Here is a 16,357-nt window from a genome sequence, read left to right on the forward strand (position 1 = left end):
ATATCATTCCCTAACTTTCTATCTAGTCAGCAGAGAAGAAAATCCTATTTATTGGCGCAATTTAAATGTGATTGTTAGTTCTGAAAGAAACTCTTAATTAAAAATGTTCTCCTCTGTTTTCTGGATACATACCGTCTATTTAATAGACGGCTGCCAAGCTTTGACTTCTTTTGGCAACCATGAATCTAATTAGCATTTCTGTACCAAATAGAACCTTTTTTTATTTTAAATTTGCAAAAGGAATGTAGGAATTCTCTCTTTATTTAAGAGTTTTGTCTGCCTCAGCAGCAACTACAATCTTTTTGCTCATAATTGAGGGTTACTGCACTAACACCTGACTGATAAATGCATATAGTCGGGATTTTCTTACCAGCTCATTGACTTAAAACAAATGCTGCCCTTATGCTTCTTTAAAAAAATTTTTTTTCGTGATGAAGCTTAAACTATAAAGAGCTAACAAATGAGATGAAACCAGTGATTTGTTGTCTGCCTAGCATATCCAGTCCTTTTTTTAATGTATAAGAAAATGCTTTTGTTTTAATTTGGCGTAAAAGCAAATGCTCTTCATTAAGAGGACACATAGCTCAAATAAGCTTGAGGACATGTATGGAGATGTTATTATTTAACTCGAATTGTCTTTCCATTCAGCAGCTGTGTGGAAAAATATGCAGGCAAGATAATGAATATGGTTGCATTATATGTCAAATTACTTACACAGATGAGTTACATGGGCAAGAGGTTTTTATGTCATCACTTCATCACTCACAGGGGAATAATGCAGTTCTTTTTTCCCACTTGAGAATATCATTAGAAAAACTTCAGACTACCAGAAAGGAAGATTACTGTCATGTTCTTGTAGGAAACCTTTAAAAAAAAAAAAAATCCTGTTGTGGAATAGGTTGGCATTCTTTCAGTCCATTTGCCAACACATTGATAAAATAGATTAACTTTTTTTTAATCCTAAGGGGATGGGAAGAGTCAGTGAAAGTCCGTTATTAATTTTGTTTTATAAACTTGTAACTGCTTTAGCTCTGACTCAGTCTGACTTACCTGGTTTTGATACTACTAGAGCTGCATGAGGGCCTTTATTCTTTTGATGGTTTTGTTGCTATGATCATACAATCTATAAAATGTAGTTGCATGTCAGCTATCCTTAATATTTTGTTTTTAAACTCACATTCAAGTCATAAGAGAAAGCTTTAGTAAAAGCTGCAACTTGTGCTGCACTTTAGAAATACAGGTGGCCTGTTTACATTTTTTTAAAGAACCCTTCTGACAAACCTAGCATGATCTGGTCCATTTTTCCAATACTATTAGACTTCTTGTATTTATAAGGAAAAATTGGCTAATGAGATGCAAGATGTGGATGTGATATGCCTGATGCTACTTATATTTTTCATCTTTGTCTCAAGGAGGTATAAATTCTAAGACTAAGTATATTCAGCTGTTCTAACAGATGAAAATGCCATCTATTTCTCAGAGTGGTTTTGTTTGTTAGAGCTACTGTAATATTTGTGATATTCAGCATTTCAGTTGTATAATTTTCAGCATTTTGCTGTGAAGTCTACGTAAAAATGAACTTGTTCAAAATTAAAGTGCGTATTAATCAGATACTTCAGTATGGGATTTCTGTTTGTGTATTGAGTTACGGTTTCCCACAGTGTTTTTTCTTCAGCAAAGTAGGAACTGTCACAGCATGACATATTTATGCAGCTCCAAAATAACTTCTGGCGGTGTCAATTCAGAATGGATCCAGTTCATGTTGTCTAGGAACATCTACCTAAGTCTTGTTTTCATCAGAAATGTATGGGGGAAAAAATTCTTTACCCTACTAGATCTTAAATTGTATTCAGTTGCGTTTGCCTTGATTGGTATGAATGTGTAAAGCTGCTGGAAATTAAAAAGTAGCATAGGCCTATTACAGGTTTGCTCTGGGCAAATTTGGTACTAGATTGCTGCTTTTTCTTCAAAAATATCTGCTTGTGATAAGCACTTGAGGAATCTTTTGGCCCATCCGTTGCCTAACTGTTTTTTGATATAGTAACTTTGTTTTATCACCTCAGTGTCGGATGTTGTAGGCAGAACTGTTGTAAGCAATTGAAGGTCTAGAGCGTACAACGTTAAGCAAGTGAGAGAAAATATATTGGAGACTTCAGACCATTGTAGGACTTTGCTTAAAACTCAATAGTTATAGATGGCTAGGTAAAGTAGATTTAGATTCTCTTCTCTTATGTAGTTCTTGCTCACTTTAGCAAATGTTATGACACTGTCATGGTCCAATTGACATAGTAGGCCAAGTTTTGAGGAAACCAAGTACTCCTGTAAGTGTGAACTGCACCGAAGTGATCATGGGATCTGGTCACTTCCTGTGCAAAGCTCCTAGGTTTAATCTTTACTCTTCTTTTTTCTAGTTCTGTTGTATAAGTAGACTCAAAAAAACATTGACACTATCACACTATCAGAATATCTCGGTGTATGGAAATGCAGTCTTTAAAATGTACTGTAATGTCTTTTTGTAAAGAACTATCCTGAAAACCAGATGTCTCTAGAACAAGATCTTTTGTATCTCTGTATTCCAGTTCTGTTGAAGAGCGGATTGCTGTATAAAGTATCAGTACAATTTAACAAGACCTGGTTTTCTTTTTGTTTTTGAAGGACTTGGTAAATATTGAGATGTTTTTGACTGCTAAAGAAGTGGAAGAGTCATTGGAAAGACAAGAGACTATGACTTGCTTGGCTTGGTGTCATGATAACAAATCCAGGCTCAGAAAAATGAAGGTATGAAAATGTAACGTGTTCATGTTTTGCTTAAATTTGTTTTCTAAACTACTTGGATATTTCATGTGGTCAATTTGGTTTAAATTATAGGTCTTGAATGAGGCCTTGTATAAAAGTAAGGACAGTAAGTACAAAACTCTTCTTTTAAGAAGGTGTAGGTAGTTGGAGCTAAACTAGCTTGTGCAAATGCCAAACCTGAAACTGAGTGATAGGTCATCTTACGGATGCAAGTGTTGTCTCAACAAATTATGCTCAAATAAAATAATAATACTCAGTTGGTTTTAGTGTGATTTAAAACATCTAAATGCAGAAATATGTAGTCCCTTGATGCATGTGAACTTACATTTATAACTCTCTGCATCCTGCTGAGAATATAACTCAGTTTATATATGAAGGTATCTTAAGAGTGAGACTAATGGGTAAACCTATGTCCTCAGGCTTAACACCGAGAGAAATTTCATACAGATTTTTGTCTTAGTATTTTTTAAGTGTTGTTTGTAAGAAAACAAAACTTGAGTAACGAACTAACTTTCTGTGAGAAACTACTGTTGAAATGGTTTTTCAAAAACAAAAGCTGAGTCTAATCAAGTAATAAACACAGTAAGTCTTTTTCTAGCCATTGAATACCATGACCTGAACATGCTGTATACTTGTTCCTATGCAGTTGGTTTAAATGTCCTTGTCTCTTAAATTCTGCATTTCAAAACATGCTGTAATCTTTTATAGGGCTTGCAGAAATCTGTTTTTAACTGATATTAACCAAAATCCCTGCCTCCCTCAAAGATGTTTGTGTCTTATTTTTTAAACTAAGCGCTTTCTTTAACCAAAAATGTTTGAGTGCACTTAATGATAAGCAAAGAGTGACGTTCTCTGTCACTCAGGGGCGCCAAAATGAGAATGAACCGAAGATGGGACGCAAAAGTAAATCGGCCAGTGATTACTCTAAAGAAAATGATGATCTTGTTATGGAAACCATTAAAGGAAAACCAGAATTGGTATGTAAACGCTATTGCATAATTATACTGCTAAAAAATCCCCCTTATGTAATCTTAATATGTTAAGTAATATAAGAAATAAAATCTGAATATCTTACTCTTTCATCACCAATCTTCAACAAACAATAAATAAGGAAAAATCTTCCCCATCCCTCTTTTTGGAAAACAACAACAACAAAAAAAATCTATTTCTGCAAGCCCTACTTTTTTTTTTTTTAACCAAAAACCAAAGCTTAGGCTGTGAGAGATCAGAGTTGGAAGAAGAGAAATCACCATGCTTCTTTTTGAAACACAAATAAACATTTCTTCTGTTTCTGGTTGCTTAGCTACTTATCAGTGATAATGTTCTAAAATCCCAGCCACCACCTTAATGCAAGCCTGATCTAAAAATTAAACTGTATGTTGGCCTGGAAAAGCACACAGTCCTATAGTCTTTACAGATGTGAGCTATCTAAACTCTTGTGAATAGCTGCCGTGGAACTGTTTGAAGGTACACAAAGTTGAAATGTACGCATCATCTGATTGTCTAGGACTTTTCTTCTAGTTACACTTGTCTGCAGAACCCATAGAGCCATTGGCTTGCAACTTACTTGAAGATTCATAAAAACAAAACCCAAACTCTGAAGGTTGTTTTGGGATATGCATTTTTTGCCATTGAAACATTTTAACAAAGTACTAAGCCCTAGGATTTAGTATCACTAACAGTTTAAAAGCTTGATCAATTTTTTAGTAGAAATGAACTTAGTTAAAATTCTAAATGAGGGTTTTGTGTAGATTTGAATAACAGCGTATTTTAAAATAGCCCTGTTTGAAAAATTCAAATAAAGTAGAGAAGAAATTTTTATTCTCTGCTAAACATGGGCTTGAGTACAGAAAAATGCATAGTTGGAAAATAATTCATGTTCTATTCCTTAAACAAGTCTATTTTAACATGTGACAGAATGAATCATTTTTATGTTCAAATGGCTTACATTTCACATCTTAAAATAAGCAATTGTTGCAATGTGTGCATTAGTCACCCCAGGCAGCTAACTGATACAAATGTGGAGTTGCTCAAATTCCTACTGAAGTCACTGAGGAATTTTGATATTACTCTGCTGATGGACAATAAACAAAAGGCAGCTATTCATTAGAAGCATGGGGGAAGAAGAAAACCATTTGCCAAATGGAGCAGGGTAACTCAAGGAATACAGTTCTTTTCAAGATTCAAAGGACTTTGGGTTGTCGTTGTTTTCTTAAGGTAATAAAACAGTTGACTGAGTCCCTGTAAAGAAGCATAGTGACTTGTTCTTTTATGGGGGGAGAATCTTTTTCTTTTTAATTCCACATATTCAAAGTTTTTTTATAGATTTTGTGAACTGGTGATGGAATTTGATTTAAAGGGACATTGTCAACTTCATTAGGCTTCAAATTTTACCTTTTTCCAAAAACAGGTAAATGCCACTTGGTTTTCTTGTTTGAGACTTGTTTCCAGCATGGCTTTTAGATGTTTGACAAGAAGAGCGGGATAGAAGTTTGAAGAAAGGGAGGGAGGGAGGGGATTGCAGCAACTTAAACTCTGTGCTGTTTTCTGTTAATATTGGGGACTTTCAAAATAGTTTTCAAAGACTTGTTTCTTCCTTGCAGTCTTCTGGGTAGACCTCTCTTGTCTAAATTATCACATAGCCCCAAACTTCTGTTGAATCTACTACTTTAAATTGTAAGAAAGTACAAAGAAACCACCTGTTACTCTCACCTGCATCTCAGGTAATGATGCTTTCAGTCATTAGGAAAAAGTTCATCCCTGCTAAATATTGAAGTTTTGAAGGAGGCAAGAGGAGGAGGTTTTTGTTTGCTTTTAGGGAATTCTGTGCTGATGTCTTGTCTGTAAAGTCAGCATTTCAACTTTTTTTGCATGAATGCCTAAAAGCAAGCAAACAAGGTTGCATGTTATTAACACTTTCTTTTTTTGTTGTGCACACGTAGTACTTAACATACTGTGCAGTGCAGTTTTGGCACCATCTAAGACCCTGTCTTGTCTTTAATCTCAGAGCTGTCTGGAGTTCAGCCTAAGGATTCAGGAGTTCATTGAACTCATTCGACAGAACAAGAGACTGGATGCTGTGAGGTATGAAATTAGGATGCTTACCAATTAATTTTCTGAACAAGATGGTATTATGCTTTATTAGAAACATGTGACTATTATTGCAACACCCAGAAGCCCAACTGCTGTAAAGGATCTTGCTAGTGTTGTGATCAGGCTTTGGATTTAAGCTGGGGTTGAATTTTTTTTAAAGGCAAGGTGTCATTCCACAGATGCACCTTTTTAAAAAGTTAATATTGTTGCTGAAACTCTGCATCTTCTTACTCTTCAAAATCAAGGTTTAGAAAATTAATCTGTATTATAAAACAATTGTATTTTCTGGTGGCATACAATGTAATGAACATATTTACCCTTAACTAATTTTCAGGAGGTACAGCTAGCTTCTCATAGGAACTCATTACAGTTTTAATCACAAAAAATACTAAGAGGTTAACGAAACACCCATGTAAAGCTTAACATTTCAATTTTGATTGAATTCTTTTCTGCTTTACTGTCTTCATTTAAACTTTTTGTTCTACAAGTTATGCTTTAGGCCAGGTTCACCTTTTGTATTGAATAGATAATTTGGAGTTCTGTATTGTCATGTATGTGAGAATAATGAGCTATGTTATGTTACCCCCACTCCCTTCCCCTGGCCCCAGATGAAGAAACCAACTCAATATCCATTTTTACCTCTTTTGAACTAGTTCATTGGGAAGGAAGTAACACTGCCCAAGGTGGTGTGAATCCGTAACAGAAATAGTGAGACCTGAAGTCACTGCCTGACTTCAACCACAAGACAGTCTTTCTGGCAATACTTATCAGTACATGAAGCAATTTATGCTTTTAAGTTAGTGGTCCTGATTTGAGGTGTTAGAATAATGTTCCAGGATAACACAGGAAACCAGTTCTGCTGAAATGAGTGGTATTTTGATACTGGGACTATAAAATGTGTTGGTAATTCTGATAAGCAGTGATCTTGCCAGCACCACAAAGTATGATGCAGGTGGCAGAGCTACTGGAGCTTACACATGGACAAGGGAGAGAGGATCTCACAGCAGGTTCTGTTTGGTAAGAATATTCAAATCTAGGGAGAGATGACAAGTTTTATGGCTAGACTTGAAGCTTTGCTGATACATTCTGGTGATAACACTGTTGCCACTTAACATTTCCGACAAGTTTTATGTTAAGGAAGTTGCAAGTCTTACTGTCTTTAAAACCATACTGGGTACTCCAGAAATTGAAACCAGCAGGAGGCTTGTATTTGTGGCAAAGCTGCTTTTTGGTCAGAGGAGCACAGAGCTATAGAAAACACATAAAGTATCATAAGCACAGACTGAAAGCGTTCTAGCGCATTCCCAAGTCTTAGATGTAAAAACTGTTCTACAGGGCAAACCACAGAACTTTTCTTGAATAGAATGGTGAGAAAGACTTAGTTGTTCAAAAACAAGAATAAAGGAAAAGGTAGTACAAGTATGTGGAGAGGCTAGTCTAATACTAACACCACCCCCAAAGTTACCTTAAGTTTTAGGGTTATTTCCAGTTCTTTCTAATCTCATTCAAATGTGGTGCTTGCTTTGAGCTAACTCATATCATTCCTACTCTGCCCTCCTTGCATCTAAATCATCGTTGTTTTGGTCCCAGCCAATGCAAATGTGCAATCTGATAAACTCCAGCTAATTTTAATAATAAAAAAAAACCAAATAAACCACCAAACCCCTACATGCTAGCATTTAGATATGTGCACTTACCCTTTGATAGAGTTCTCAAATCCTAAGGAATTGTCAGGTACTTATGAAAAGGCTGAAAGACACTCAGCTACATTATCTGTCTTCTGAAGTCCATGGTGTTCTTTATATCCAGCGAATACTGTGCCTTTGTGCCTTTAGCTTTATTCTCTGCTAAGTTTGCTTCTTTGCCAAATGTGCAGTCATGCATCTTAGGAGTGAGTAGTCCATGCTCTAAAAACTATTTTCTTTGAGCTGCAGCTTCCTTATGTAGCTTGGAAACCAGAGGCAGGCATAGAGCTGAAATAAGGAGATAGGCTGAGAACTGGGACAAAGTAGTTAAGGTCATTCTGTATTTTATTGTTGTTACTGGATATTTGTTTCCCTCTGATCCCTTTTCCACATCAGAACTGGTAAAATTTGCAAGTTGTCAACCCTCAAGAGGACCTAGCAGCCTTGGCATGGAATAACTTGTGCTATCATAGCCTCTGAGGTTTAAAACTTACACCTCCTATCTACATTGCAAATAGGCATCCATATTGAATGTTGTTAGGGGTGAAGCATGTATATTCCATATACCTATTGAAATTCAGGGTTGACATATATTTTATACTCGGCTATTATAACTTGCCAGTCATAACAATGTTGCTTCAACTAGATAACTTCTTGTAAAATGAAAAGGAGCTACAGAAGTCCTATATCTTAACTCACTCCTTTTTAACACGGTGAGTTTTGATAATTTTGTACATTCATCGTTCAGTATCTCAATGCTTTCCTTAATGTGGCTTAAAAATGTTAGTTTTCACCATCTCATTCTACTTTGCTTCAAAATAAATATGTAATGAATAAGAGAATATATTTTGGGAAGGTATAGCATAAATCTTATTGCTTCTAGCAAACTGTTGGAACTCATGTTTTTATTAGCTTGCTTCTGTTAAGTGCCTGCAGCAGGATTCTTTCAGTATTGTGTCCGTGGTGCAATAAATAGGTCAGGCATCCATTAGAAAGCAGAGAAAGAGGCTGTTTACCAAGTAGTTTCCTGTATGAGTGGAACTCAGAGAACTGACATTTTGTTGAAATGCAGCTGGTGTTTAAATAAGTTTGAAAGCTTTGCTTACTGCCTGCTGCGAACCTCTGAAGTGACATATTGCTTTAGGTTAAAATTAATGTGAGCTTTAAAATTACACATCTTATTAAAAAGAGTTTGAATTTCTGTAGCTTTTTATTAGTACAAACGGACCTTCCTCTAAGGTAGTTTATCAGAGTAGTCTTGAAAGTGCCAGTTTCAAGAATGTACAAAAACTATTTCTTGAATACAAAGAGCAAATCTCTTAAGCTTAACTACATCACAAAGTTTTTTGCCTAGTGTCATTAGCCTTTAACTCCCACAGTCTCTTTAGGTTTTTTTTTTGTAAAGCTCATACCTATTACAGTAACAATGAATGACTGATGATATTAATTTCACACTTTTAGGGCTCTCACTAATATCTTTCTGGGAAATCTGACAGCATTCTACTACTTTGCTCTTATGGGATGCTAGAGATACACGGAGTTCTTAGCTAAAAGCTTAACAAAACACCCTGGGCACTTCTTGTTCTTGGGATGTAAAGGACAAAAGGAGTAAATAAAAATAGCTGATGATGCACAGAGTTAGAAAGTGGCCACAGTGTATTCATTTTAGTAAAATTCTCTCCTATAAGGGTGAATAAACACAGCTTGTTCCTTTATTTTTATTGTGGGGTGGGGTGTGGGGTTGAACAGGTGTATAGAAATAATAATAAAACTTCTGAGCACTCTGAGTATAAATTTTGCTAGTAGTCATAATGGTCTCCAAAATAAAAGCATGCAGGCATCAGTCAGAAAGACTGAGCAGAAAGAACAAGTGATTTCTTGATAACATCTTATGTTTGTGTTCAGTTATTGCTACTTCCTGATAAATTTGTTCATTCCTTATATTCAGGCATATGTAGATATACACATACACACTGTATAGCTTATTTACTTTTTTAACAACTTAATGTACCCTTAGTAGACAGTAAACTGTAAATCGTCCGATCTTCATACACATCCTTTCATTCTTGGATTTGTCAAGTACAATATGTCTGCTGTATCTGCATGGGCTAGAGGAACAGCTATTTCAAACGAAAGACGATGGACTTTGTCCCCATAGAGGTTACAGAATCGTTCCAGGATTTGGAAAAACAATTTTTTCTACCTATTACTTGGATCTGTCATGAGAATTTAGTTAGTGGTTTCAGTGATGGTCCACTGGTCATGATTTAAAAAAATAATTTTTGAAAAAATTTAGCCCCCTGCTCTAGCTATACTGACTAGTGTGTGCTAATGGTGGTAAAAACATCGTAAATAAGCATTGTAAGGTTCATATATACCTTCAAGAGCATAATGTTTGCACAAAGAGATGGAAATAGCTGAATGAAAAGGGGAGGGGTGAGTAATGGCATGAGGGCAAATAAGGTGTTATTTAAGTGTTGTGCATTCATGAGTACTCGCATAGTACTGTTTCTTGCTTCCCAATCTAAAAAAGACTTGGGTGCTGTGAATTAACGAACTTGCTTCTCTTTTAAAGGATAACTTGCTTCACTTTAATTTCTCTATGTTGGCACTCAGAGGATGAAGTTCAGACATTAGCATGGCAGGCTTTGTGGGAAAACTTCCTTGTTTTCTTAAGGGGCACAGGCAGAAGGGAAAGTCAGGAGATGAAGACTAACAGGTCACTTCAGAAAACCTAGTTCCTTCTGGCTGAACCTAAAATGGCCACCACATCCCAGTGTGTCCAGTACTTTGCAAATGATGGAATTGTTGGATGGCTGAGCACTTCTCCTTTGAATGGCTAGCATGCACGCAGTGATTATATATCTTACGTACACAAAACAAAGTGTTGATGCTAGCTCTTCTTGAACACATGCAGTAAGTGTGGCCAGTGTTGGCCTGTTGCAGCTCGGGGTCTTCCTATAAGCAAGGGGGATGTATTGCTGAAATGCTGTCTGTAAGAGCAAATTGTCAAGGCCTGACGGGGAGTAGGACCACAATACTAACATGGCTGGTGCAAAACTGAAGTACCACTTCTGTTTTAACATCACAGAACACAAATGCACAGTGATCAGTTCTTTTAAGAGGATTTTTTTTTCTCTTCTCCCTCATGCATGCACACACAGTAATTTAGCTTGACTGGTAGGTCTGAATTTTTTGCTTTGCCTAAGCTTTCTTTTAAATAGCTATTGCTTTCATCTGCAGCCGTGCACTAGTACTTATTTTAGCTTTCTTCCAGTATGTCCAGGCTGCCTAGTCTCTTCTCTCAGGCCACAGGTTTTGTACTTCTGCTCTCATAACAGTAATCACCTGGAGAACCATATTTACATTCCTGAATTGCTCACCCAAAATAGGAAGTTGGGTGGAAACAGTCTGTCCTACATAACTTCCATTGCTTCCTGGTTTGGGTGGGAGAGGAAGTAGGAGTACTGAAACACTGCTAAAGAGACTGTTCTCATGGTATCGATGACCTAAGTGTAGTTTAGTGGAACACAGAATTGGGGGGGGGGAATCTTATCTAGATTTTTTTTATTCAATCCATGAAATGGGCAATTGGAAAATACTGTATGTTCCCAAAAGTAATTTGTAACTTTAAATAGATTTTAACAAGACTCTTTAAAAGTTAAAAAGAGCAAACACTTACCAAGTCATCTCTGAAGTACTCCGGTATCTTCCCCATAATACAAACTGTGGAGAAAATATGGCATAGGGGTGACTTTTCTACGCTTATGCAATGCCAGAAATCCAATATAGTGCTGATTCTGTACTCAGTCTACTATGCAACATCTGTGCACCACTGAAAACAGGAGCTTTTAGCAGAAATGCAGAACTAATCATCCAGTTTAAAGGCTGGAGGGTTTTCCTGCACACTTAAACTCCAACTTGAGAATTGATGATCTTGGGAAGACTAGGTAGGGGAGGCTTTCATACAGGGTTTTAAAGTAGTTGAATATCCTTATAATCTGATAATAATTTTCTGCTTTCTTAGTATTAATTTCCTGGAAAATATTAAAGTTTGTATTTTTGCTTTAGGTTTCTGGTAATTCTGTCACTGCTTTCAAATATCCAAGTTTTCAGCCTTGTGTTTATCTCTTATAATCAGTATGTGTTAAGGTACAAAAACTTGTACTGCAGTTCTATTTAATTTTTTATTTCCCTGGCAAAAAAATTTGCTCTTAACAAGGTGTTTTCTACTACATTACCCTGAAAAATTTCTTGTAGTCTGCACAGAAAGTGATATTGCCTTCTAGCCTATACCGCCCCCCCCTCCGCCGCCCAAAATTTATTCAAGAGTAAACATTCTCTCAAATGTCAGTATAAACAAGGTAGATATTTGAACATTCTTGATGTTCAATGGTTTGGAATAGCTGATTATCAGACTGCATTTATCTCACTTGCAAGTGTATGCCAAAGGAGTGTGATACATTGAGCTTACATAAGGAGAGACATTTCTTCTAATAATCATGGATCTGTCATTCTAGATGTAGGTGAGGTAAGACTTCATGCTACAGTAAGAAGTTCTAGTTTCTAAGAAATTACAGTGTAAAATTGCTAGTTCTTAAAGTCATTTTTGCATTCACATTTGCAGGATTTATTTTTTTAAGCCCTTTAAATGCATCACTTTTTGGAGTTCATGTATTGAGAGCAGAATCTAGAGGTTTTCTCTGAAATCTTATGTAATTATGTAAATTGACTTGATTTAGAGACAAGGCTATCTAATAAAGGTATAAATTCTGTATTTCAGACATGCAAGAAAGCATTTCAGTCAGGCTGAGGGAAGCCAGCTGGATGAGGTTCGACAAGTGATGGGAATGTTGGCCTTTCCTTCAGACACTCATATCTCCCCCTATAAGGTAATGTTATGTTTGAAATTCCGTGGTACAGCAGAATAATAAAATACATGTTGCAGTTCTTTTTTCTTACAGGAAAATGCACTGATAATCTGAAGATCAAATGTTGCTCTAACTTTACTTTCTAAAATCTACCTTTATAATAGTCCTTAATTTTAATAACCAGTCCTTGCCTGTACGTTAATCCAGGTAGCATTTGTATTGTTGCAGTTGGGTAGTAACAGCCAGATTCACACTGAGCTAGGCTTACCACAAATCCAGCACTAAAGATCTGTGGGACTGGAAACGTGATATGCAAATACACAGCAAGGGAAAGAAGTTGGGGAAGAACAAAGGAAAAATGAGATAGTTTTGTTCAACATACTAGGCTGTGGCCTTAGTACATTAGCAGCAGTTCTTAATTCTACTTCTCAAATTACTGTTCTTGTGGTGGTTGGGCTGAAGAAAGGAAAGATGATTTGAATTGATCTGAAAGCAGTATTTTTGATGCTTAAAAGTAAGTGTTCATTTATTTGGATTATACAGATTAATGTGGATATTAGTGGTGATATCTACATCTAAATTTCAATCAAGCAAAATTCATAGGTAGTTACTGTTTCTACAGATTTTGAGTTTGTTCTTTGGTCATGTGCTAATTCACTTTTTTTAACTTGGCATTGGAGGCAGAAGGTAGACAAGAGTTGAGCTAGCAAAGCAAGACAAGAATCCTGTGAAATGCCAAGCCAATATGTGGCAATGCCAGTATAAACATGTCTTTTAAACAATTGATGAAATCAATGGTTTAACAAAGCAAACACAAAAAACCCAAACCAACAACCCACAGAATTAATGTGAATTTCTTTGCTAATCCTGGAGCCCTAGAAGGATCCTGGTATTTTGGATTCCATGTTTGATGTGAGTTACGAGCATAAATGATAGATGTGTTAGACTGGGTGTAAGACAGAGCTTATCGTTGTTTTAGTAGTTAGAAAGATATAGGCAGGACATAAAAATCTTGTATTTTGTTCTAAGGGCTAGTTTGGACAGAATGTTTCGGTGAGGGAGGGCAAGGAGAAAAGCTAGTATTGTTTCACCTACAACCACACAATTGGAACAAATTCCCTAATACTTCTTATGGATTTCACTTAAAACATTCTAGTTTATGGAAGTTGTGTTTTGGGTCCTCTAATAATTACCTAGATTAACAGAATCATAGAGTGCATGCTTGTTTGGAGATACCTTCAATATGTTGATTAGGAGTTCTGTGCATAAATACTAAAGGGGGGTAGATTCAGGCTAGATAGAAGAAGAAATTTTTTACGCTGAGGGAGGTGAAACACTGGCACAGGTTGCCCAGAGAGGTGGTGGATGCCCCATCCCTGGAAACATTCCAGGTCAGGCTGGACGGGGCTCTGAGCAATGTGATCTAGTTGAAGGTGTCCCTGCTCATTGCAGGGGGGTTGGACTAGATGACCTTTAAAGGTCCCTTCCAACCCAAACTGTTCTATGACTCTATAAATGGCTTCTTAAAATGGCTTTAAGTAAAATTACTTTTAAATCTGTGAGAAAGTTTGTCAGATAATAATATCTCTAATCAATTGGGTTTTTTATTAATCCAAGGAAAGAAGCATCTTCTATAACCAATGAATAGAACTTTCTCCAGCTTGTAGTCCTATCTTTTAGGACTTTTAAGGAAAACATATTTAATGTTGTGGCAAAACAAGCTATTTTCTTTTGATAGCCTTTGAACAAGCTTGTGTAGCTGTGGCTGGAATTATTCCAACTGGACATCTAGTAAGCTGCTACTTTTGTGTCCCATCACCTAGGCCCTTAATCATAGGCTTTTCTTAATCATTAGTAGTACTTCATCTCTTTATTACGGATCTGTTGTAGGCTCTGTCTGTTACATCTTAGGAATTGCCTTAAGGTCAGAACAAAAGCTTCATCCTGGAACACCAGGAACATTCTGGCCTTAGATGCGGCAGGTGGTAGAGCAAACAGACATGCAGTCTGGTGGCAGAAACGGTGCTTCTTGCTTTAGTTAGGGCAAGATAAGCATGTGTATTTACTTTTGCCCCCATCTGTATAGATTCTCTGCCTCAGTTGTGCTTGTTGGTTTGGAGCATTTAGAAGTCGGACAAATACTGCTTATGTCCAGTATTCTTTCCTTTCCTGTGGATTTGCCTCTGAATCTTTCTGCCTCTTCCTCGTGTGAATTCTTCTTTCGTGCTGTTTTTCTTCAACCATAGGTCCACAGTTGATCCAGCTGTTTCTGCTGCCAGACTTTTTCCTTTTCTCTCTCGTCTTAATATTTCTGGTGGCTTTTTTGAGTCTCTTGAAATCCATCACTTACACTTGCGCCCTTTTCAGCTTCTGAGTAATTCTACTTTCTAAACACTTGTCAGAAAAACACACCAGGACTGGTTTATGTGAGCTGCATCTCTTCCCTCCCTCATCCAAAGATATTCCCAGTTTAATGGGAGCTATTAAAACTCTGTTGATCCTGTCTCCAGTCCAACAGTTGTTCTGTCTGTGTCATGGAGACATGCAACTTCATAATCTCAGCTAAGATTTACTAGTTGTATGTAAACTACTTCTCCCCCCTGTTCAAATAGTCAGTTTTTAGTTAGAGAGAAGGGGTGGAGAAATAATTCTACACTTACTCAGACAACTGCTGTCAAAATCCAGTTTAGCACTTCTTTAAATGTTGGCCTCTTACAGTTCTACAAGGTATTTCCCAAGTTTAGTTGAAATATAGTTCTGTTAACATGTGATTTTAGGATAATGATAAATTTATACATGAAACACTAAAAAAAAAAGTATAATGGTACCATTAAATCCTTTGGATAAAAGTTCTCAGGCCAGTCTGATCATCTTGGGGTGGGGGAATTCCAGGATACAGGCTACAACAAAAGGTAATGCTGGAGTCCATCCTTCTCCAGTGTCTTGACTTGAATCAACAGGGAACTGAGGAGAGGCAGAGTGGGCCAAAGTGGTACAGAGCAAAGCATAAAGACTAGTGTCTACATCATGGCAAAATCACTGCCCAGTAATTTTGGCATAACATGCTTTGAATTTGATGCTGCTACTCGGTGTATTGTCTGTCACTAAGTCTTTCATTTTCTTTAAAAGCCTGTTTTATAAACTAAACAATATACTAAAATATATTATTGTTTCTGCTACTTGCCTGAAAGTGTAGCATGCACATATGAACTTACTTCTAAGATAAATAAACACTGTCACTTCTCATGACCAAAATGCAGGTTATGGATACAAAGGAGAAGGAGTGCTAGCAGAAGAAAGGAGTAGGTCTTTGCCTGTGTATATAACATAACAAGTATCTCTTCAAAGGGTCTTCACTTCTTACATGACTTTCACAGCATTACTTTTAGGGTTCAATATATCCTTCACCTGTGCATTTAGTTCTTGCTTCCATGAAAAAAAATCCCTACTTTAACTACTGTTTCCTGTTTTTTAAGTAATGCACAGCATTACAATATATATTAAAGAATTTTCATAGAATCATAGAGGTCTTTTCCAACCTTAATGATTCTAAGATCAGGTCCAACAGTCAACCCAACACCACCATGCCCACTAAACCATGTCCCTACGTGCCTCATCTACCCATCTTTTAAATACTTCCAGGGATGGGGACTCAACCACTTCCCTGGGCAGCCTGGTCCAATGTTTAACCACTCTTTCAGCAAAGAAATTTTTCCTCATGTCCAATGTAAACCTCCCCTGGCACAACTTGAGGCCATTTCCTCTCACCCTATCGCTAGTTACTTGGGAGAAGAGACCAACACCCACCTCACTATCACCTCCTTTCAGGGAGTTGTAGAGAGCAAGAAGATCTCCCCTGAGCCTCCTTTTCTCCAGGCTAAACAACCCCAGTTCCCTCAGCCGCCCCTCATA

The 16,357-nt window shown here is 36.8% G+C and overlaps 1 protein-coding gene across 2 annotated transcripts in view; it reads left to right on the top strand.

Moving 5' to 3' along the window:
- The window catches only part of MAEA (macrophage erythroblast attacher), a 48,121-nt gene that overhangs the window by 28,191 nt on the left and 3,573 nt on the right, over window positions 1-16,357 (top strand). The window contains exons 3-6 of one of the 2 annotated variants that reach the window (XM_009328780.1): window positions 2,656-2,778; window positions 3,660-3,773; window positions 5,804-5,880; window positions 12,358-12,466. In XM_009328780.1, the coding sequence (XP_009327055.1) occupies window positions 2,656-2,778; window positions 3,660-3,773; window positions 5,804-5,880; window positions 12,358-12,466 (423 nt within the window). The remainder of the gene's footprint in view (window positions 1-2,655; window positions 2,779-3,659; window positions 3,774-5,803; window positions 5,881-12,357; window positions 12,467-16,357) is intronic. The other variant, XM_009328779.1, reaches the window with a different exon arrangement.

The sequence above is a fragment of the Pygoscelis adeliae genome, unplaced genomic scaffold (genome assembly GCF_000699105.1).
Source record: "Pygoscelis adeliae isolate BGI_AS28 unplaced genomic scaffold, ASM69910v1 Scaffold66, whole genome shotgun sequence".
Taxonomy (NCBI): Eukaryota; Metazoa; Chordata; class Aves; order Sphenisciformes; family Spheniscidae; genus Pygoscelis; species Pygoscelis adeliae.